Genomic DNA, 20,240 nt, shown 5'->3' on the forward strand with positions numbered 1-20,240 from the left:
CCGCCGGGCGGTCGGGGGATGGAGGCGGAAGTGACGGCGGCGGCGGCGCGGGGTGAGTGTGGAGCGGGGCGGGCGGGGGCCGGGCCGGGCCCGCGGGGGGACGCGGGCGGGCATGGGGGGGGCCCTGGGCCGTTCCCGGCGGAAGGTGGGCTCCTGACGCCTCCCTGGCTGCGCCCCGAGACCGCGGCCTCGTCCCCGGGCCGCGCCTCCGCGCTGTGAGGGGGCGCTCGGGGAACGGAGCCGGCAGGGGCAGCGCTGGGGTTGGTGCGGCCGCGGGGCCGGGCCCGTGAGAGCCCGTGGCTGTCAGCGCTTCCAGCCCTGCTGCCTTCCCCGCTAAAACGGAGGGGTTCGCTGTCCGCCTTGAGCAGCTCGAGAAGTGCCCCCAAACCACAGCGAGAAGCCTGGGAAAGAACTGAATCCTTTTTTCCAAAGCCCGAGTTGCTCCCTTTGGTCAGAGGTCCTTTATCCCGAGGCTGGCGGCTGCGAGGGGCTCGGGGAGTTGCTCACAGAACACCTGGGACTGCGGTCTGTGCTTCAGTCGAGGAGAGCCCCTCGCCTCTGCAGAGCTCAGCACACCCCGAGCCTCGGAGCTCTTCCTGGAGAGGGTTAAAGTCCTGTCGCTCTGTCCCTCGGGAGCCCACGAGCCTGGTTTGTAGACGTGAATTACAGGGTTTCTTGCCGAAAAAAAAATACGGCAATGTGTTCAACTCCCACCTCATTTCCAGCCTGTTCTCCTTATTTTGTAAGGCAGAAACATCTTGTGTAATGGCTGGGAGCACTAGGGGCAGCCTGCCCTGCAGGGAGGACTGCAGCCAGCCCTGCCCGATAGCAGGGCAGGATTGGGCTGCCTCTGGAGCTGAGAGACTCCCCAGGGATGTGTGTGTGTGGGTGGAGTGGCCTGTGAGGGAGCTTTGCCGCGTGTGTGTGTAAGTGACAGAAAGAAAAATTCCACTTCTGGGAGGAGAAAAGTGGTTTCCCTTGAAGGTGGCTGTGAAGTATGATGGCATCTGGAGGAAGGCCATTTCATAGAATCGTGGAATGGTTTGATTAGAAGTGACTGTAAAGATCATGTTGTCCCATGGGCAGGGACATCTTCTACTAGACCAGGTTGCTCCAAGCTCCATCCAGCCTGCCCTTTGAACACTCCTTTCATGCTGCCATAAATCTCTTTAGGCTGTGCAGGAGACAGCACGGAATTCTGACCTGTGCAGTGAGTGCTCTGCCTAAAAAATGTGCTTTTTTCCTCTCTTTTGAATAAACCCACATGAAATGATCACAGCCTTTTCCAGGGGGGTTTCATGCACAGAGATCTCTCCGGAGTCCCTTGTGCACTCCCTCTCTGACAGTGAGGGATGTCACTGTGCTTCTGAGGCAGGAGGGGAGTGGTGGGGAGGGGGGTGTCAGTGTGAGGTGGGAGTGTCAGGGTGAGGTAGGATTGTCAGTGACGTGGGAGGTTCAAGCACCCCGCTGACAGCTACCCTTGGAGCTGGCACAAGGGATCTGCAACAGTTGGCAAGGGGTGTGGCTCGGACGCAGTGGAGTTTGTGAGCGCAGGGATGAGAAATGATTGGTGTTTCTGCAGCTCAGTTGTTATTACTGCCCTGACCTGTAATCGGTTCCACGCAGCTTTAATGCTGTTCTTCGTCTTAAGACTTTTGATCTTCCCATTGCTCTCATGGAAATAGTGCTGGGTTTTGTTTTGCTCTTCCCTAAACAGTTTGAGTTTCAGTATTTGAACTCCTGTCTGCAGTGGAAACTGCCCTGGATAAGAGTTTTCTCCTACAAATGACAGATGTATCACATTGCAAGGTGGTCGTGCTCTGGAAGAGTTTCTAATTCCCTTGCTGTGAGTGCTCTGTGGCACGTGCTGTGTCTGCCCTTGAGGGTTAAATGCCATTTCAGAAGAACCTGAGGTCAGCTCCAGCAGGAGAATCCCAGTATGGTTTGGTTTGGAAGGGACCTTAAGGCTCGTCTCATTCCCCATGGGCAGGGACAACTTCCACTATCCCGGGTTGCTCCAAGCCCTGTCCAACCTGGCCTTGGACATTTCCAGGGATGAGGCAGCCACAGCTTCTCTGGGCACCCTGTGCCAGGGCCACACTAATCTCATTGGTGGGGTTTGGATTACAAACTGTCCTTAGAAAGGCCTTAGGGATGTGCCTCAGGTGCCCCAGTGCCAGACAGGGATGGTCTCCTCGGGTCAGTGTCCCCAGCCAGCCCTTGGCTGTGACCTGATGTCAAGAAAGGGCTGTGAGCCGCACATGACCCAGCAAAATGATAAGCTTGCATGCAGCCTGAGTGTCTTTGGGAGAGCAAAGCTGATTTTGGGAAATCTTACATGTTTTTTCTTCTTGTCCTGATGTAAGTGGGACTGCAGAAAAAGGAACAAATGACCCGAGGGTGAATGTCACAGCAGGTGACTACCCAGTGAATTTGCTGCAGTGTCACACTGTGCATGGGATCAAAACCCAACAGTCTGCTCATGGAAAATGGCTGTGATGGGAATGTTACATCTTATTCAGAGCAAAACCTGGCTGTTTTCTCTTTATTGAGTGCAGCTTGGGGCTTCAACAATTTCTGGCTGACAGGAAGGAAACCTCTGAGGTGCTTAAAGTAACCAACCAAACAGAGCCAAAGCAGCCAAATGCTGTGTTTGTGTTCCTAAAATGTCCAGTCAGAACCTGATTTCATCATTTTGTGGAAGATAAAAACGTGTTAAACATCAAATCTAAGTTGTGGTATATTGCTGCTTTCTGTGAAGAGCTGGTCACTGGTGACATTCCAGATGCTGTGGTTTGGTGTTTTATGAGTGGAAAATGAGTGAAACCTTTCCAATGCATGATCCTTAAATGGTTTCTGTCACCAGTCTCCATCCACCTGACTGTCTGTGGTTCTCTGTGCTTGTCAGGCAGTTCTGTCTGACTGTTGCTGACGGTTTGTCACTTGGGTTTAGCTGTGCGAAGCAGATCAGATCTGTAAATCTGCACTGTGGCTTCAGGAAACTGGACAGTGAAGGTGAGTAAAGCTGTTTGTCCTGTCCCTCTTGTTACTGTGGTACAGGAAAGGGTGTTCCCCCTCAGCTTCGACTGGGGCTGCTCCCAGCTCATCCCATGGCTGGTGGAAGCAGCCTTTAAAGCTTGGGAACCCTGGAGTCTGAGATGCAGATCCCGGCTGTGCTGCCACACTCCCTGGCCTGTGTGGGTTCACTTTGGGTTTGTCGCATTTGTTTTCTAATTATTTCTCATTCTGTAAGGTCTTTCTCCCATGCTTTCTCCCGTGCCCAGATCCGCTGCCTGTAGTGTGTGTTACACTGCAGCAGTGCAGAATCCTGCCACTGCCTGCTCCCTCGGAAGGTGTCTGGATGCTTTTAACTTCCCAGCTGAATTATTTTGTGACCTCTTCCAGCAGGAGACAAGATGTCGGCTGCTAGAGGACAGTAAAACCATCTCAGATGCAGGCTATCATTTTCTGCTTGTCTTCAATTAAACTGATTACCGGCCCTCTTTGTTGTTCCCAGCTCAGGCCATTCCACATGCTGCCAGCCGTGTACTTTGGCAGCAGCGAGCGCTGGGATTTCCTGCATTGTGTGAGCCTTTGCCATTGACCTTCGTGATCCTCGTTCTGGCACCGCCTCTGCTCTGGCAGGGGTGCAAAGGGCATTATTCAAACCCTGAAAGAGAAGAGAGAGAATTGCTTTAAAGGCATTGAGGGCTCTTTGTACTTTGTGGCTCCGTAGGGTCATCGCTTCAGAAAAGAGGGGAATTACTGGGGTTGTCAGGATAATTACTGCTTTTTTATTGTTCTCATCCCAGTGTAGATGAGAGTGGTGAGATTTATAACGAGTCATAAAAATATGCCATCAATGCGGTGTTAGGTGGCGTCTCTTTTGGGTGGAGAGGGGACAAACCTGGGTTTGGTTCCTTTTGGGAAGTCTCACTGGTGTTGGTGTGCCCTGGATCTTTCCCAGCTCCGTTCTGGGAGCCTGTGGAGGCTCTGCTGGGGAGGCTGGTGGGATTGTGCTGGAGCCCCGTTGCAGCCTTGCTGTGGGTGCTGGTTTTGAGAAGATCCCCCTCTCCTTGCTGCTGGAGATGGGCACTCCAGGGACACATGAGCCCCAGCACAGGGGAGGTGACATAACTCACTCCTGCCGCTGTCCCCATGGCTGTGGCTGCTCCACACCAGTAGATCACTTGCTCGGGCTGTGCCTGGGGCCTTGTACCTTGAACCTGCTCAAGGCCTGGTGCAGTAAAAGAGCAATGCTCAGCTGGGGCAGAGGCTGAAAGCACCACTTGATCTGTTGTTTCCCCTTCCATCTGGAGCCTTCCTACTCATCAGGTGCCTGCTGTTGGTGTGGGAGCAGCCGGCCTCGTGTAGGTGTCCCTGGTGTGGCTGGTGGGCTGATGAGAAGGGCGGATGAGATCCTGGGAGTAAGATCTTTGGAATAAGACACAACTTCTGCATTATTGATTTGTTTGTGTGGCATTGTGCGGGTTGAATTAAATTATCTGGAGTGAGATCCTGTACTTGATGTAGAACAAATGCCAGAGTGCTCGGGTTGGAGTGAGTGCTCCTAAGTCCAGCAGGCTCTGAGGTTGAAGGGTTGACAGTGCCAGGCTGATCTGCTGATTCTGTGCTTCAGGTTTGCCTTGCCAGGGATCTGTCCCCCTGTGATTTGTACCCAGAAGAGAAGAGATGTCTGCAGTGGGACAGGGACAGCCTGGGGGGCCACAGCTGCCTGAAGAAGCTGAGCCTCCCCAGGGCGACTCATCTTGTGTTTCACAGAACCTGTAAATGAGCTTGGGTAGAAACGTGAGACACAGTGAGCTCTGTTGCGGTTGGAGTTGAAATCCCAGGCTATCTGCTCTGTGTTGGTGCTGACTTTAAGCTTTTTTTTCTGCTGGGGAAGTAAATGGCTGCAGTGGACAACCAAGACATGTGACAGCTGGGGCACAGTCATGGAAAATTGGGTTGGTTGTCTTGGTTATTTGCTCTGATATAACTTTTCATAACACTGTCGAGCAGCTTTTTCCAAGCCTACTGGAATTTGTTATTCTTTATTTCTTCCCTTGAGGTATTTTTTTTAAGAAGCACTATCAGAGAATCTGTATAAAACATGGATTTTTATTGTTGTTGTGGGTAATGACTTACAGGCTCCTCTAACTGACTAGGGCTCTTTTCCCACCCTCTTTTTATAGCAAATTAGTACAGAACCCCTCTGTTTATTGTAGCTGTAGCCCAAGGTTATGATTTGTAGCAGGAGAAGCTGAAATAGCAGTTGTTAGCTCTTCCAGTCTGATGAAATCAATTTTGTCTGATTTTAGTCTCAACTCCTGCCTTGTTTTTCCTCCAGGGAGGGAAGTCAGCACTCCTTTGCCTTCTGCAGGGCTGGGTTGCTGAACTTACCCCGTGGTTTCTCATGTAAGAAGGTGCTGAATCGCTTTGCTTTGCTGCTATACAGAATATGCTGGTGTTTGTTTCTCTCTCCTGGGGAAGCTCAAGTGCACATTACAGCCGAGGACAGCCTTATGTTGGGATATAAAGGTCACAAGTGTTTCCTTTCACTTCTCCAGCTGCGAGTCAGGCTGACATACACGGGAGGTGACAATAAGCCTTTGCAACAAAAGGAGCTTTGGGGGTGTTTTTCTCGGGGGAGACCTGCACACCAGTCAGTCCTTTCTGCATGGGGTCTGTAGCCTTCTTTGTCCAGCTCTAGTAGAGTCGATTTCCTCCTCTGGAGAAGAATTGCTGCTGTTCTGCATTCCACGGGCTCTCTCCATTGCTCTGTGTGGGAGACCTCTGGCACCAGCAGGGTGTTGTATCCAGCTCTGTGAGAAGACACAGGTTTGCTCACCTCTCATTAAATGTATCCCTGAATATCAGGTAGTAACGGAATATTTTAAAAGTACATTTCAAAATGTATTTTACTTTCTGTTTCCATTGTTGCAGGTGACAGGGGAGAAGGGTGTCTGAATACTGATGAATGAGCTGTGATGGATAACAAGGACTCAGAAGCTGAGATCCACCCTCTGAAGACGGAGGATGTAAAAGCTCAGGAGAACCATGAAAACTTTGTGGAGAGGAGGATTATCAAGTCCTCAGGGCTGTCCCGGCTGTCCCGGTGGCGCACTGCTGCCTTCTTCATCTCCCTCTTCCTCTGCCTGATCATTGTGTTTGCTTTCTCCTTTATCATTCCCTGTCCAGAGAGGCCAGTTTCGGAAAGAACGTGGTTCCAGTACTACAACAATGCAGGTGAGCTTGCTGCAGCAGAACAAATACTTACCAAGAGTTCTTTTCCTTTCTGTGCCACGGATTTGGGTTGTGGGCCTCTGCCTAAGCACAACGTGGTCCCTGCAGCCTTTGGGAGCCAGAGCCGTGCATACCTGACCTGGATAAGCAATGGCCCATCATAATTGGAGTGGCCTTCCAGGAGGTGTTTACAGGATCTAGTGGAGAGATTAGATGCTGCTCTGAAGTGCTAACAAGGTAGCAGGCTGGCCTCGTTCACAAAAAAAAAAAAAAAAAAAATTAAAAAAAGAGAAAGGGTATTTGGGAATAAACCTCTGCTGAAGCTTGCTCTTTAAAATGTTCCCTTGGAGTTCGAGCTGAGGTTGGAGGCAGTTAGGCATTTTTTCCTCTGTCACTTTGACTTTCTCCCTTTTCCCCATGGCCAACAGGAAGGGGAGAAGAATAATTCCATCTTGTTTTTTTTTAATAAATTGCTTTATAGTTCCTATTGCTATTTTTATTCTGGTTGCTTTAGTTGGCTCTTTAGCCTGGGTCCTGCTCCCCAGTGGCTCGGCAGTCGCTTCTGGGAGAGCTTTTCTTTAATCTTGTGTGCAGTGGGTTGTGCTGGATGTGCTGTAAATGCAGAGATAGTGCTCACAGCAGGGACTGAGCTGCGTGTGGTGCTGCAGACATCCCAGGTTCTGCTACTCTGAGCTCAGGAAAGCTGCTTTTAGCTGGTAGAAAAATGGAGTGTCTGGGGTTTGTGGGGCTTGGGTGGGGCTTTTTCATACTTTGAGAATAGCAACCCCACTCCAAGACCGGAGTTGTTCTTTGTTCAGCATAGTTCAAATTCTGGCTGCTTGCCTTTTAAAAAAGACAAATCCTCTGGGGGATAGCAAATTAAAAAAATTGTTTGGCACTAACTTCCTGTCCTTAGTACTTGTGTACATGGCTTTTTTTAATATAAAAGCCAATTTGTCCTGATGTTACACTGTCCAGGATGGAGGCAGTGAGTAGGTCTCTAGGAATTTGTGTTTTGCTCCAACTTTGTCTGCTGTGGGCTAAGAAAATCCTCACCAGAGCTTGGCTTGTGCTCTCTTGCAGTGCCCTACCCGTTCCTTGCTATGGAAGATGTGAATGAAGACAAAGTGCAAGATGTGCTGTTCGCTTTCAAATCCAGCAACGGCAGCGGCCGCTTCAACACGTCCTGTCTGGATAAAGGTACCCGATCCAAAAACACCTTCTGGTGAGGGCTCTCCTTTCTCTTCTAGTCCCAGTTAGTGAAACTGGGAGAGAAAACTGGGTGGGGAGAGGAGCTGGGTGAGTCGCAGCTCCTGGTGGTGCAGGGCAGCAGAGGCGTGCACAGGGACAGCTCCATCCGATGCCTCTTCTCCCCAGGGCTGCCGTCTCCCTGTGCCTTCATTGCTGCCGTGTCTGGCACGAACGGCAGCGTGCTCTGGGAGGGCCCTGCTGCAGAGGACGTGCAGTGGCTGCAGTGTGGCATCCAGCAGCTGGGCACGGCGAAGGCCCCGGGCTGCCTCGTGGTGGAGAAGCCGCTGTCCCTTACAGCAGTCGACCTGCGGACAGGTGAGTGCCAGCAGAGCCCTGGACACTCTGTCACTGAGACAAAGCCTTGCTTTCCTCACCTGGTGGCCTCTGGGGGGACGTGACTGGCTGGTACATGAACAATGGGCGCTGGGTGTTTATTATCCTGGAAGCCTTGCCAGAGCCGCTTGCTGGGCGTTGAGGAGCACGTGCTCTCAGCCTCACTGTTCCAAAGGCTGGGCTCTGGTGGGGGTTTGTGCCAGCCACTGTTCCGTAAGAGCAGTGTTCCAACAGCTTTTGAAACAGGAGGAGCAGTCACTAGCTGTGAATGTTACTTTGTGCTCTCCAGGGTTAGACACAAACCTGCGCCTGCAACGTTTCCCAGTTGCTCGTGTGTGCGTGCCAGGAGTGCCTGCTGCGGCAGGAGGAGTGGGAGTTGTAGGCATTTACCATTTGAAAGTTGTCAAGGAGAGCACTTAGGAGAATTGCTTACCAGTCTGTTTCAGTAGTCTGTGATTCTGCCTAGTTCCTCTGGAAAGGTTTCTTCCTTTCTAAACTTAGAGGTGGAAAAATTCATCATCATCATCTTGCCTAACGTGGGTGGGGGTAAAGAGTGCCTGTACTACTTTAGAAACAGTGAGCATCTGCTGCACCTTGAACCCTCCGTGCTGGTGAAGCCTAAAATACATTTCCATTTTGAAGGTCACTGTTACATAGGTCTAAACAATACATGTTCTCCCTAGGATCCCATCCTTTGTGTCTGGTATTGAACCCCTCACACCCTGTTTTCCAAAAACTGGAAAAAAGAAATAGCAAGAGGTACAGCTCTGAGGAATCTGAGGAAAATCTAGTGTAGCTTTTCATTTCCAGTGTATGGCTGGAAGTGTGGATACACGCAGAGCTAGAAAGTTTCTGTACCAGCAGAGATATCTTAGCACCATTTCCCTCACGTGTAGGCTTTAGCACAGGTTATTTTTAGACTGTTAATGAAGTAGTTACTGTCAGGTCAAAGTGTAGAAAGTTGGCTGTGGAGACAAAGGCTTGTAACTAAAGGCAGCCATAAAGGCAAGTGTGGAGAGAAGGAGCCAGGCTAAGCTGCAGGTCACAGCAATGCAGCAAAGAAAACATTCTATAGATAACTTCAAGGCAAGAGAGGAAAAAATGCATTAAATAGAAAAGTGAATAACCCAGGAGTTTATGTATTCGATGCCTTTTTGCTATTAAGTAGGTTAGAAATGATTTCTAAGCTTAGTTGAGTGGGGGTTAGGAGGGCAGAGTAGAATAAAATGTATTTAAATAGGCTAAATGTATTCAAAGAGGCAAAGTCTAACTTACATCACAGTGTGCTAAAAACAGTAGCCAGCACAATCTTTAGCTGTTAATGATTCATCATCGTGGAGGATTTGGTGAGATTCCAGGGCTCTCAGACTGTCTAGCCCCTGCCTGTAGGGAGATTGAAGGAGAGATAGGCAGATTATCATCTGAACGTGTCTGATGTGGTTTTGATCTTTAAATGCTGATAAAGTTAGTGGGTTTTTTATCAGTTAAAGCTGGGTTAAATCTTGCTTTCTTCATTGCCACAAGAAGTGACCGAGTGGGGAGGAAGGGAAGGAGTAGGAGTGCATGCTCCTGTTTGTGTGGGACATCTAACATTCCTGCATGTTTATCTTACCAGCAAACTGGGACACTTAAGTAGGAGCTTAAGATTAACTGTTCCAGGTCAAAGCAAAAGTCTTTGTAGCTGTGTATTATTCCATCTCTGCCATAGCCTGAGGCAGAGTCTCAAGGAAGAGGACAGGAGTAAGAGTTTTGTTGCACCTTCTCTCTTCACCTGATCCTCCAGCAGCCTGAACTGTGAGCCCTGTGGGTGGTTCTGGTCTCCTGAGGGATTTGGCAGAAAGGGCACCATGTTGATCAGATGATGGAACTGCTTCTGTGTGAGAAATCACTAAATAAATAACTCCAGAACTCCAACCTGGAGAATGTCTGACAGGGAGAAAAGTCTCTGTGTCCTCTTGAGTCTGCTTGAAGTGAGAGCTGAACTCAGTCTTCTGAGTTCTGATTTTATTATTCCTTCCAGAGCAAAGAAATCCAGCCCTTTCACCCAGGTTAGATTTGCAGTCTAGGCACTTGCCTAATTTCCATCTTGGCTCCTCTTGCTGTGCTGGTGCTGTGACCCCGGGCTCTGAGGAGGCGCCGTGGCACTGCAGATGTCAGACAGACAGTCCCATCTCCTGCTGATGGAGCAGGGGATGCTGCTTCCTGTGCTCTCTGTGCACTGGGTTAGAGCATGGAAACCTTCTCAAGTGCTTGGTGTTGAATCCAGCTCAGTGTCACCTGTTTCTCTTAACTCAGAACTGTTCTTTGAAGAGAATAAGATATTTTCTCCCGAACTCTGTCTGCTGTCTAACCACCAAAGAGTAGCGCCTTCTGCACTGACAAGTGAATTTCATTAGCCTGGTCTTACTCTTGTACCTTTGGGCAGTCCTGAAGCTAGAATGTGGTAATTTAAAACTTCTCTTCTTCCTCTGCCTGCTTATTTTCTTCGAGGGCAAAATTCTTTGCCTTCCCATGATTTCCTAAGGAAACCAGGAAATCTGCTCTCTTCACTTCACATCTGTTGTCATAGTAACAAATCCAAGTGGTTTTTTTCAGCGTTGCAGTAAAAGCTTTGGAGCAATCCTACTAGAAATACAGCCTGCCTTAAATTATTGCAGACAGCATCAAGTAGTAATTCCTTGGCTTTCAGTCCAGCTGCCTTCCTGACAAAGAGCAGATGATTACTTTGCATTCCTGAAATGATAATTGCTGTATGTGATGCTGGGTAATGGGGAGGGTAAACATTTGCCCTGGGCCTAATCAGACACTGAAGCGTTCATGAGAAAGAAAACCCCCCCAGCAGTGTCCTCCCTGCCAGATTCCACTGCAAATTCCAGTGGTCAGTGACTGGGAAGTGGCCCACAGCCTTGGGCAGTGGATGGATAGAGCCACTCAACTGGTTTGGAGCTGTCGGAGAGAAACCCACACCGACCACCCCCCGTTTTTTAAAAAGCAAAGCTTTGTTCCTTCAGTTTACAGACAACTTTGGGCTGTGTGTGTTCTTCAGACAAGGAGAGGTGGGATGTGGCCTGGGCTGTGGTCATGTCAGTGGGGAAACATCTGCAGGAACATCTGCAGGAGGCAAGTTGCAGCAACACTGGTCAGAATTCAGCAGTTTGTGGTCTCAAAATGTCTGTGCAGATTTAAGTGCACAGCAGCAGGGATTTGGATCACAACAAAGGATTCTCCATGCCGTGAACATGCCGGGAAGCTTATTAACCAAAGGCACAAGGGAAGCAAGCTGTTATTTGTGCCAGGCTGTTTGGGTGCCTTCCTGCAGGCAGCTGGGGTTGCTTTCCAATGTAAGATGAAATTGTGGATACTGGGATTCACTGGGAATGCAGAATGGCAAGGAAACGCCTCATGATGAGCATAAATGTGGCTGGTTTGTGGTGCTGATGGGCTGGAACAGGAGCATTTATAACCTTTCAGCCTAAGATGCCTTTTAATGATTGTTTCCCACTGTGTTCCAGGGGAAGTTCTGTGGAGACAATCCAGGGACTTTGGAGCTAATTATACTGTGCTGACTCCTTTGTCAGTGATTCCAGATGTGGACAATGATGGAGTTCAGGACCTGATAATCTTTATTACTAAAGAAGGCCAGGTATGTCATCATCCTGAAGCTCTGCAAACCCCCGTGGCTGCCACAGGGGATGACAGGAATGCTGTTTATTTCCACCTTGTATTCTCAGAGGAAGTGTCCAGAGGCCCCTGGTTTCTGTGGGTTTGGGGTGGGTTCTTTCCCACTCTCCAGAGATGTCCTCCCAAATCAGCACAGATGTTTTATGGTTTAAAAAAATGAGATAAATCAAAGAGCTGGGCGCTAATCCTTCCCTCTTTTCAGTGTGCTCTCCTCACTTCATGTTCCTGTGCTGTCTAGGGAGTGAGCTGGGGCAAGATGAGCTTGCAGTTTTCTGCTTCTCTGCTTAGAGAAGTGGAAGGGAACAAACCCTGACAGCTTTGGCTCTTAGATCAAAGCACAGCTGACAGTCAGTGCTTTTGTACCAGCACTGCTCTTTTCTGATCCCTTCCCTCTCTCTGCCTGTGGTCTGCTTTGCACTGCTCTTCCCAGTGTCACTGTGCTGGTTAATTCTGATCTGAGTTCGTTTAGTGAAACAGCTGCTGGTTGTAGTATCTCTCTCCAAATACTGCCTCTCCCATTTCTGAGAGGGGGAAAGTCATGTAGCTAGAACAGTTTTTCTGCTAAAACATTACATCCATGATGGAGTGGCCCAGCGCTGTCTGCATGCCCAGCCTGTCCTGTTCAAAGCACACAAGTTACAGCTCCCTGTGGGTCTGATGGGAGCAGTGGGAGCCCCATGTCCTCACACCTGAGTCATGGAATTGTTGAAGTTGGAAAAGACCTCTGAGATCATCAGGTCCAACCTGTGACCCATCCCCACCTTGTTACTCAGCCCAGAGCACTGAGTGCCACGTCCAGGCTTTCCTTGGACACCTCCCACAATGGTGACTCCACCACCTCCCTGGGCTGCCTCTTCCAACATTTAACAACCCTTTTTGGGAAGAAATTCTTGGTGTCCAACCTGAACCTCCCCTGGCACAGCTTGAGGCCGTTTCCCCTTGTCCTGTCCCTTTTTCTCTGGGAGCAGAGCCTGACCCTCACCTGGCTGCCTCCTCCTGTCAGGGAGTTATGGAGAGTGAGGAGGTCTCCACTGAGCCTTCTTTTCTCCAGGCTGAGCCCCCCCAGCTCCCTCAGTTCCACCTCAGAGGACATATGCTCCAGACCTTCCCTCAGCTCTGTTCCCTTCCCTGGACCTGCTCCAGCACCTCAGTGTCCTTTTGGAATTGAGGGGCCCAGAACTGGACACAGCACTCAACTCACCAGTGCCCAGTACAAGGGCAGGAGCCCTTCCTTGGCCCTGCTGGCCATCCTATGGTGGTACAAGCCAGGTGTCATTGGCCTTCTTGGCCAATATCCTCCATAAGAAAATAAGGTTTTGCTGTCCAAGGCATTGTTGTTGCCAGAGTCATCAGAAATTCTATCTTCTCCACCTCCTACACTTCTCTCTCTTTGCTTTCCTCCTTGCTTTTGCTATCCCAGTTATCTCAAGACTTCTTAGGCGGCCAAGAAAAGTTTGAATGTAGCCTCTGATCTGCAAGACTGCCTTTTGATATGTTTTCCATTTAAGCTCTCTTGCTATCTTGGTATGAAATCCCTCCCTCCCTCTGGATTTGGCAAGCACTCCGCCAACTTTAAGGAAAAGTATGTTCTTTTTGAGAAGTCACGCAAAATGTAGGAGCTGGAGTGGAGCTCTGCAGCTTGGAAAGGGCTGGTCAGGAGGGAGATTCAACACTCAAGCAGAGGAGTTTTGTTGCTGTCAAGGGCTGCAGTTGAAAGGACAGAGCTGTGAGCAGTCTGTGGAGGGTCTGTGTGCAGGGGGTTAGATGGCAGCGTTTCCAGAGTCCCATCGACCCCTACCTGCTGCAAGCTTCAGCACAAACACATCCTGGAAAATGCGCCGGTTTTGGGATCCATCTCCTGTGGCAGCATGGAGGGATTGGCAGTGCAGCGAGGAAAATGCAGTGTTTTCTCACTCCCTGTGTAAATACCCCTGGCTGTCACTGTCCCAGGGCAGCCACTGGACCAGTGCTTGCCAGTAAAGGTGCAGCTGATGTACCAGAGCGGCTGTGTCTCCTCCCAGTGCAGGAGGCTGGGAATAGCTGGTGGACTTATTGCTCTCCCTCTCCAGTTGTGTTCTCACTCTCCCCAGCAAACTCTATCCCTTTTTCACCTTCCAGACTCTCCAGATTTGCTTTGGGAGCAGCAGATTTCCTTTGCTTTCCCAGTCCCTCTCTCTCAGGTTCCTGCCTGACTCAGCATCTCTGATGGATGCTGTTTCTCTTGGTCAGATGTTTCACTTGTCCCTAGAGTCCATTGCACTCCCCAGACTCTGGCTGTTGCTCAGACATTTGAATCTGATCCTGACTTCAACTTTTATTCTCCTGGGTGAAATGTTTTTAGTGGATTTCGTTACCCTGCACAAAGAATAGAAAGAAACCTTTCAGCTCTTTTATCTTCTCTGGACTCACGTGACCATAAGGAGGAGTAGATTAGAGCACTTAAAACATCTAGCAGAGCTGCCATGAGAAGCCAAGATTCCCATGTTCATATGCTGCATTGTTGCTGGGATTAGGTAATCTCCATTTTAGGCTTGAATGGATCTTTGCTGTCCTTACAGAGCTGGGGCTGCTGTTCCACAGTCCCAGCCTGTAAGGAGGATGGGTGACTGAGGCAGCAAATTCTCAGAGCAGGTGGCTATGCTGGAAGTGGTTTTCAAACTTCCAGAAGAATTCAGAGCAGAGGGATCACCGAACTCATGCCCTCTCCTCCAAAACCGAGGAGAGACTTTCCGTCCAAGCCTGTGCTGCTCCCGTTCAGTTGCTGTTCGGTTCCAGCTTTAACCTTGTTGGTTTTTGTCTTTAATCCCTTGCCTGCATAGGTTAAGACTTTCATCTGTTCAGGAAAAACTGGCCAGCAGATTGGCTCCACTGACAGCCTGAGCGTGGATGGCAACGCTCGCTACGTCAGGCTGAACCGGCGCTCCTCCTCCTACTTCCTTTTCTACACAGGTACAGCCCTGCTTGGGGATTCAGTCTGAAAGAGTGATTGTAACCAAGATCAGGGTTAGTAAACATCATCTGAGAGTGTGTTTTGCATTCTTACAAGCTGTGCGGAGCTTTCACCTAGTCAAAGAGCTGTTCAGGGCCCAGAGAAGGGAGGGGTTCTGCTTAAGCTGCCGTTTGTTATGTACTGTAGTGATTTTATTTAACAAATGTCAAGCATGTAAGGATTAGGCAGTCATTTATAGCAAATGATTACTGTGGAACACTTGGATTATGAACAGATAAAATGTTAAAAGCATTCAATAGCAGGCTTGAGTCTCAAAATGCCACTACAACTCTGTGATGCAAACCCTAAAAATGTAGTTGGTCTGACAGGTCTGGAAAATCATAGAGTTCAGAGCAAGGGCAGGATAACTTATCTCTCTCATTCTTGCTTTTTATTTTTTTTTTTAAATTTATTTTTGCACAGAGAACTCTCTCTATGCGTATTCCCTGGAAGATCTGTGCAGTGCAGTGGTTGGGACAGAAGTTAAATTTCCCAACTTCCAGCCGGATTCTCACTGGGAGAAGCACATTGACCCTGCCACGCACCGCTTATCCCTTCTCAGGTGTGAGGTTATGTCTTACAGGCTGCTGGAGTGGGGGGTGCTGGTGTTCCTGACAGGATGGCCTGGTGGGACTTTGTTCTCTCCTGGCTTTGTGGCTTTTGGACTACGAGCACATCCAAAGCTCAGGAAAAGCGTTGGTGCTAGTGGCTTCATCAGGGCTTCACAGAAAAGCAGAGAAAGCACGTTGGGGTTTCCTATTTGGATTTACTGTGCAGGGAAAGAACTCCAAACCATCCATAGTCTAAAAAGCTTAATAATTTCTCTGTCCTTGTTCAGTTTTGGAGACATTCGCTACCTGACAAAAGTTCTTGTGCAGTCACACGACGACATCTTGGTTTTGAGCTCGGAGATGGCCACGCTGATCAACACAAAAGATCTCCACACTGTGTGGACCCTCAACGTGTCCCGTGCTTTGAGGTAGTGTTCTCAGTCTGGGCTAAGTGTGGCATTTCCAGGTTCCCAGCAGCAGCAGTGTCCTGGCAGATGCCATTTTGTTTTGTTTGTTTGTTTTGCCTGGGTCACATCTTGATCTTGCTTATTGCGTTTTGTCCTCTGTCAAATGCTGGGAGCTGCTTCAGGACGGAGGAGCACAAAGCTTTGAATTCCTCATTCTGTGCCTGCTGTGATGCGGCTGGGCTCAGAGTTGGGGTGGCACCACAGGCCAACCCAATGTTGTGGCAGTCAAGTCTCTTACTGGGGCAGTTGTGGGAGGATTGAGGAAACTGGGAAAGCAAAGTATGCTCAACCATCAGGGTGGGTTCAGATCTGTCCCTGCTCTTTCTCTCCCTCAGTGAGCCGCTGCTCGGTTACTACAAACCTGATGTCCATGGTATTGTCCTGGAGAGTGAAATTGGACCCAACAGGAAGAAGGTTTGAAATCTCTTCCTTTTAACTTCCCATTTCTCTGTATGTCAAAGCTCAAGCAGGAATTGAGTCAAGGACAGTTGGTAGGATGTGATCCCTCTGGCTCATTTTAGGAAGCTTTAAGCTGTGAAAGGCTCTTTCAACAGGTTATTGAAGCCAGCTCAGGCACTTTAATTCTCTTCTCAGCAAGAGGCTTCTATGACAGAACTTTGAACCCCTTGAAGTAACTGCAAAACTTGTGATTTCACTCTAACATGGCCAACCCCAGGTCTCACAGCTCTGTGATGCTCTGCTTCAAGTATTTCCTCATCTTCCCATGTGTCACAGACTTGTTCCCATAGACAGTGTGGGGAGAGACAGCTGACCTGACTGCTTTCGTGGCTTGTTAGATGCGTTTGTCGTGGGTTCCATCTCTTTCTTCCCTGCTAGGTTATGATTGTTGAGAGCGGATCTGGAGCAGTCCAGTGGGAGCTGAAGCTGAACTCGGCAGCGGGGAGCCCAGGCCCAGCCATGCTTCCCACTGCGGATCACCGCTCTGCCTTCCTCATGTGGGGAGACTACCAGGAGCCAGGCAACGAGACAGTGAGTGGTGCTGCTGAGGGCTGCTCTTCTTCAGGCTTTGTGCCAGAACTGGGTGGAGTTGCCCCCTTCTCACAATGCAGATACTCCCATCTATCAGTGCCTCACGCACCGGGTGTGGGCTCGGTGTCCACAGCCGTGTCCCTGCAGGTGGTGGTGGCCCTGGCAGCTTTTGTCACCCTAATCCTGGTTCTGTAGAGAAAAGGAACTTGGTGGCTGTGTGAGCGGTCGCTGCCCTGCCTTGGTGTGGCGCTCTAGGTGAGGGGGAGGCTTCTGGCCTGGTGCTGCTGGAGCTGCTGCTGTTTCCCTGGGAGCCTCCCATGGCAGCAGTGCATGCAGTGATCTCTGTGGCCACGTGAATATCCTCTCTGTGCCCCAGGCAGCCTCTGGCAGCCTCAGTGCACAGCTCAGCTGCTTGCAGAGCCCTCGGGGCAATGACAGGCAGCACTGGTGACAGTTCGTGTCTCAGAGGCTGCTGAAGCACCAGCTGAGCTTCCTCTGCTTTCCTTGCTTGCTCTGCCAGCCCTGAGGCAGAAATCTGTCTCCTGCCTGCAGCAGACAGGCCAGCTGTTTGAAGGAGGCTTGGGGTGGGAAGGAGAGCAGCAAGCAAAATCCCAGCACTTGTCCTAATGGCATGGGTCAGGATGAGCTGTGCTGACACGGACAGTGTCTGGCTGGTGTATCCTGTCGAGTGTGAGTGATAGCTGAGCCTGGTACCGGTGTTGTCTCTGGGCTAACGTGTGAGTCTGTGTCCTGACATCTCCTGTTGGTTGCAGATACACAGAGCTCCTCTCCAGAAGCTTTACCTTTTCCATCCTTCCTACGCCAATGTCCTGTTGGAGCTCCGCAACAGCACAGACCAAATAATTGCGTTCACTGGTAAGTCCTCTCCTCGCAGCCCTCCAGCGAGGAGCTGCAGGAGGACACTGGTCCCTCCTGGTCCCTTCTGGTCCATCCTGGTCCCTCCTGGTCCCTCCTGGTCCCTCCTGTCCCCTGTGGGTGGCGGTGGGTCTGGTGGCCAGCCCGGGCACAGAAGGCTGAGGCCGGATCTCCGTGCGCTCTGTGCTGCAGCGGCGCTGTTCGAGCGGAGCCGTCACGCCTGCTACGTGCTGCTGCGGGGCCCGCAGCCCGGCGAGGGGCCAGGCCCCGTGTCCCTGATGAAGAGGAAGCTGAAGGAGGATGTCTCGGTGAGCAGGGTGATCTGGCTGCGCCGCACGGATGGTGACAACGAGCAGCACGTCCGGGACCGCCTCTACAGGATGCGATTCCAGAGCCGAGATTGAGCTTGCTAAGGAATGGGGAGAGGCTGCCTCTGCTCTGCAGCCCTGCTCCCAATGAGCCCAGAGCCTGGATTCCTTTCTTGATCCACAAACCAAAGCGTGGCTGGCAGGGAAGCACCCCCCAGTGTCTAGGGCCACCCAGGCTGTGGGGTCAGCTGCCAGTGTCCATCCTCAGAGCTGATGGGACTTCAGTGCTTGGCCACCACTGAAGAGTCACCAGCTCGGGAAGGAGGGCTTTCCCCTCCATCCCTGTGTGCCCGCGGAACTGTGCTGACTCAGGAGTGTGTCTGGAGGAAAACATCTGCTTGCTGGGATGCCAGAGTTGATGATTCCTGGGATGTCTGAGAAGTGGAGTTCGCTGTGTGGTGTTAGATTTCCTTTCTGAGTCAGCTCTCCTGGCTGGGGAGAGGTGATTGGCTGCAGGTTGATTTGCAATTACCCTCTCCTGGATTTGGGCCCCGCTTCAGTAGCGGTGGGGGGTGTGTGGTGACCCCAGCCGTGGCTGTGGCATGTCTGGTGTCACTTGGGCCAGCAAAGCACAGGTTAAAGCGTCGTTCTACTTAGCAGATGGCCTTTTCTCCCAAGAGCAGCCCCACGTGTCCTACTCTGCAGCCACCAGCCTACCTGTGTCTGTGTCCTCTGCTGCTTCCTTCCCAGCCAGGCTGTGCAGTGTTGGTGACTCCCAGGGGGAGCTGGTCTCCCACCTGATGGATGCATCAATGTTCCTCCCTTCCCTCAGTCTGCTTATAGGTGGTGAGAGATCCACCCTGAGCCCAGGCCGGCTGGTCTCTGGAGGTACCACCACCACCTCTTCCAGGTTTAAGAAACCAGAGGGGATCTGGCTTGGGTAGAATTGCACTTTAACCTTCTCTGGGAGCTGGGCTTGCTGCTCTGGGAAGCCCTGTACCCAAGTGGCAGTGCCAGCACCCTGCTCATTCAGCCTTGCAGCTGCTGAGGAGCATTCTCCCAGCGCTGTCCCTGCTGCCAGGAGCTGGGCAGGAGCTCCATGCTGCCTCCCTGCCCTTGGAGTTGAAGTGATGCTGGGTGAGGATCCTCGAGCACTCTTCTCTCTGCCCAGGCTGGTGTCCCGAGGGGATGGGCAGGTTGCTGTGTGGAGGTGACGTTTCTCCTGGAGACTCGTGTAGCGCCGTGAGGTGTTTGCTCTGCTCTGTCCCGATGGGTGCCAGTGCAGGCTGTAGAAACAAGGTGCACAGCCTTGAAAACAATTTGAACCAGCTGCTCAGTCCTGAAAATAAAAATAGGCCTAAAAATAACCTCTCTCAAGCTCTGCAGTGCTGGAGGGGGTTTGGCCAGTGCCTCCCTCCCTTGCTGAGTCTGACACTGGGGGTTGTGTAGAAACACTGTAGGGTCTGAATGTGCAGCATCAGGCATCAGCTCTTCCCTTCAGCCCCTGCTGAGCCCCAAAGTGCCACTGGGCAGCTGCTGTCACCAGCTCACACCACAGCCCCAGCTCTCCCAGGCTGGCGGCACAGGGAGCTGGGCTGCCTGGACTCCTCCTGCTTCCAGCTGGCCAGTGGCTACCTAAAGGGTGCCCTATTTCCCTCTGCCCCATGACCCACATCCAGGGCAGTCAAGGGAGGCAGTCCTGGGGTGTCCCAGCTGTGCAGGAAGCCAGGGAAACCTCTGCACAACCTTCAAAGCACCCTGGGCTCAAAATGGTGGGGTTGCCCCTCTGCTTCTCTTCCCAGCTGTTTTCTGAGGGAGTCCAGGAGTGCAAGGAGGCTCCCCTGCTGTGTCCCCCAGCTTGGGTTTCCTCTTTGCTCAGGACTGTAGGCCTGACAGTGTTCCAGGTCCCTGTGCCAATGTTGCAGCCGTAAGAGGGCTGGATTGAGGCTGCCCTTCAGCCAGTGGGGCAGGGCACAGGGCAGGGGACCCCCAGGCTTGCACTCTAGTCCAGCCTGAGTGTTGGGTGTGGATTGTTTCCTGCTGAGGTTCCCCTGGCTGGGAGCAAGGTGCCTGGGCTATATTCTCACTACACTCTCCCTCCTCAGATCCCTACCCAGACCTGACCTTCCCACAGGCACACTGAATGTACCTTTAGGAGAGCTGGATTTTCAGCTTTGGGGAGCTTTTCTGGCTTTAAGTTCTCCAGTAATGATTCTGGACAGTTGGGAAACGCAGATTTCGCCATGGCAGCTCAATTAAATGCATCCGTGCCAAACCAGCACCTTCTTAACAAAACCAGTCTGTTTTCCAGCTTGTTTCCTGTGTAATTTTTTTTTTTTTTTTTTCTTCAGTATTTAATGAATGACTTTGTGCCTTGATTCAATAACTCAGCTGGGTGGCAATGGCTATATCACTGTGTTATGTGTTAGTGTGGTTTTTAACACTGAGACTGTTTGGTTTGGTGGTTTAACTTATTGCAAATTGTGCCGCACAGGACTTGCTCTAACCGGGATGGTTTCAATAAATCCTCTTTTGCATTGTTTGTAAA

At 50.9% G+C, this 20,240-nt stretch overlaps 1 protein-coding gene across 3 annotated transcripts; it reads left to right on the plus strand.

Moving 5' to 3' along the window:
• The first annotated feature begins 9 nt into the window (after positions 1 to 9).
• FAM234A (family with sequence similarity 234 member A) lies at positions 10 to 20,240 on the plus strand. 3 transcript variants are annotated; one of them, XM_040078811.2, is made up of 12 exons: positions 10 to 52; positions 5,947 to 6,249; positions 7,330 to 7,446; positions 7,624 to 7,812; positions 11,343 to 11,473; positions 14,331 to 14,460; positions 14,924 to 15,062; positions 15,339 to 15,479; positions 15,854 to 15,932; positions 16,356 to 16,508; positions 17,282 to 17,384; positions 17,577 to 20,240. In XM_040078811.2, the coding sequence occupies exons 2-12, from the start codon at positions 5,991 to 5,993 to the stop codon at positions 17,786 to 17,788; spliced, it is 1,653 nt and encodes a 550-aa protein (XP_039934745.1). In that variant the 5' UTR covers positions 10 to 52; positions 5,947 to 5,990; the 3' UTR covers positions 17,789 to 20,240. The 3 variants fall into 3 exon arrangements, with proteins under 3 accessions (XP_039934745.1, XP_039934746.1, XP_039934744.1); XM_040078812.2 differs by lacking the exon at positions 10 to 52 and adding an exon at positions 332 to 648; XM_040078810.1 differs by lacking the exon at positions 10 to 52 and adding an exon at positions 1,437 to 5,841.

The sequence above is a fragment of the Hirundo rustica genome, chromosome 15, assembly GCF_015227805.2.
Source record: "Hirundo rustica isolate bHirRus1 chromosome 15, bHirRus1.pri.v3, whole genome shotgun sequence".
In the NCBI taxonomy this organism is placed as follows: domain Eukaryota; kingdom Metazoa; phylum Chordata; class Aves; order Passeriformes; family Hirundinidae; genus Hirundo; species Hirundo rustica.

Excerpts from the sequence above, each read along its gene's own strand:
- FAM234A (XM_040078811.2), top strand. The coding sequence starts at position 5,991 with ATGGATAACAAGGACTCAGAAGCTGAGATCCACCCTCTGAAGACGGAG. Across the intron at positions 7,813-11,342 it reads AGCAGTCGACCTGCGGACAG|GGGAAGTTCTGTGGAGACAA; the intron begins GTGAGTGCCAGC and ends ACTGTGTTCCAG. Across the intron at positions 15,480-15,853 it reads AACGTGTCCCGTGCTTTGAG|TGAGCCGCTGCTCGGTTACT; the intron begins GTAGTGTTCTCA and ends TCTCTCCCTCAG.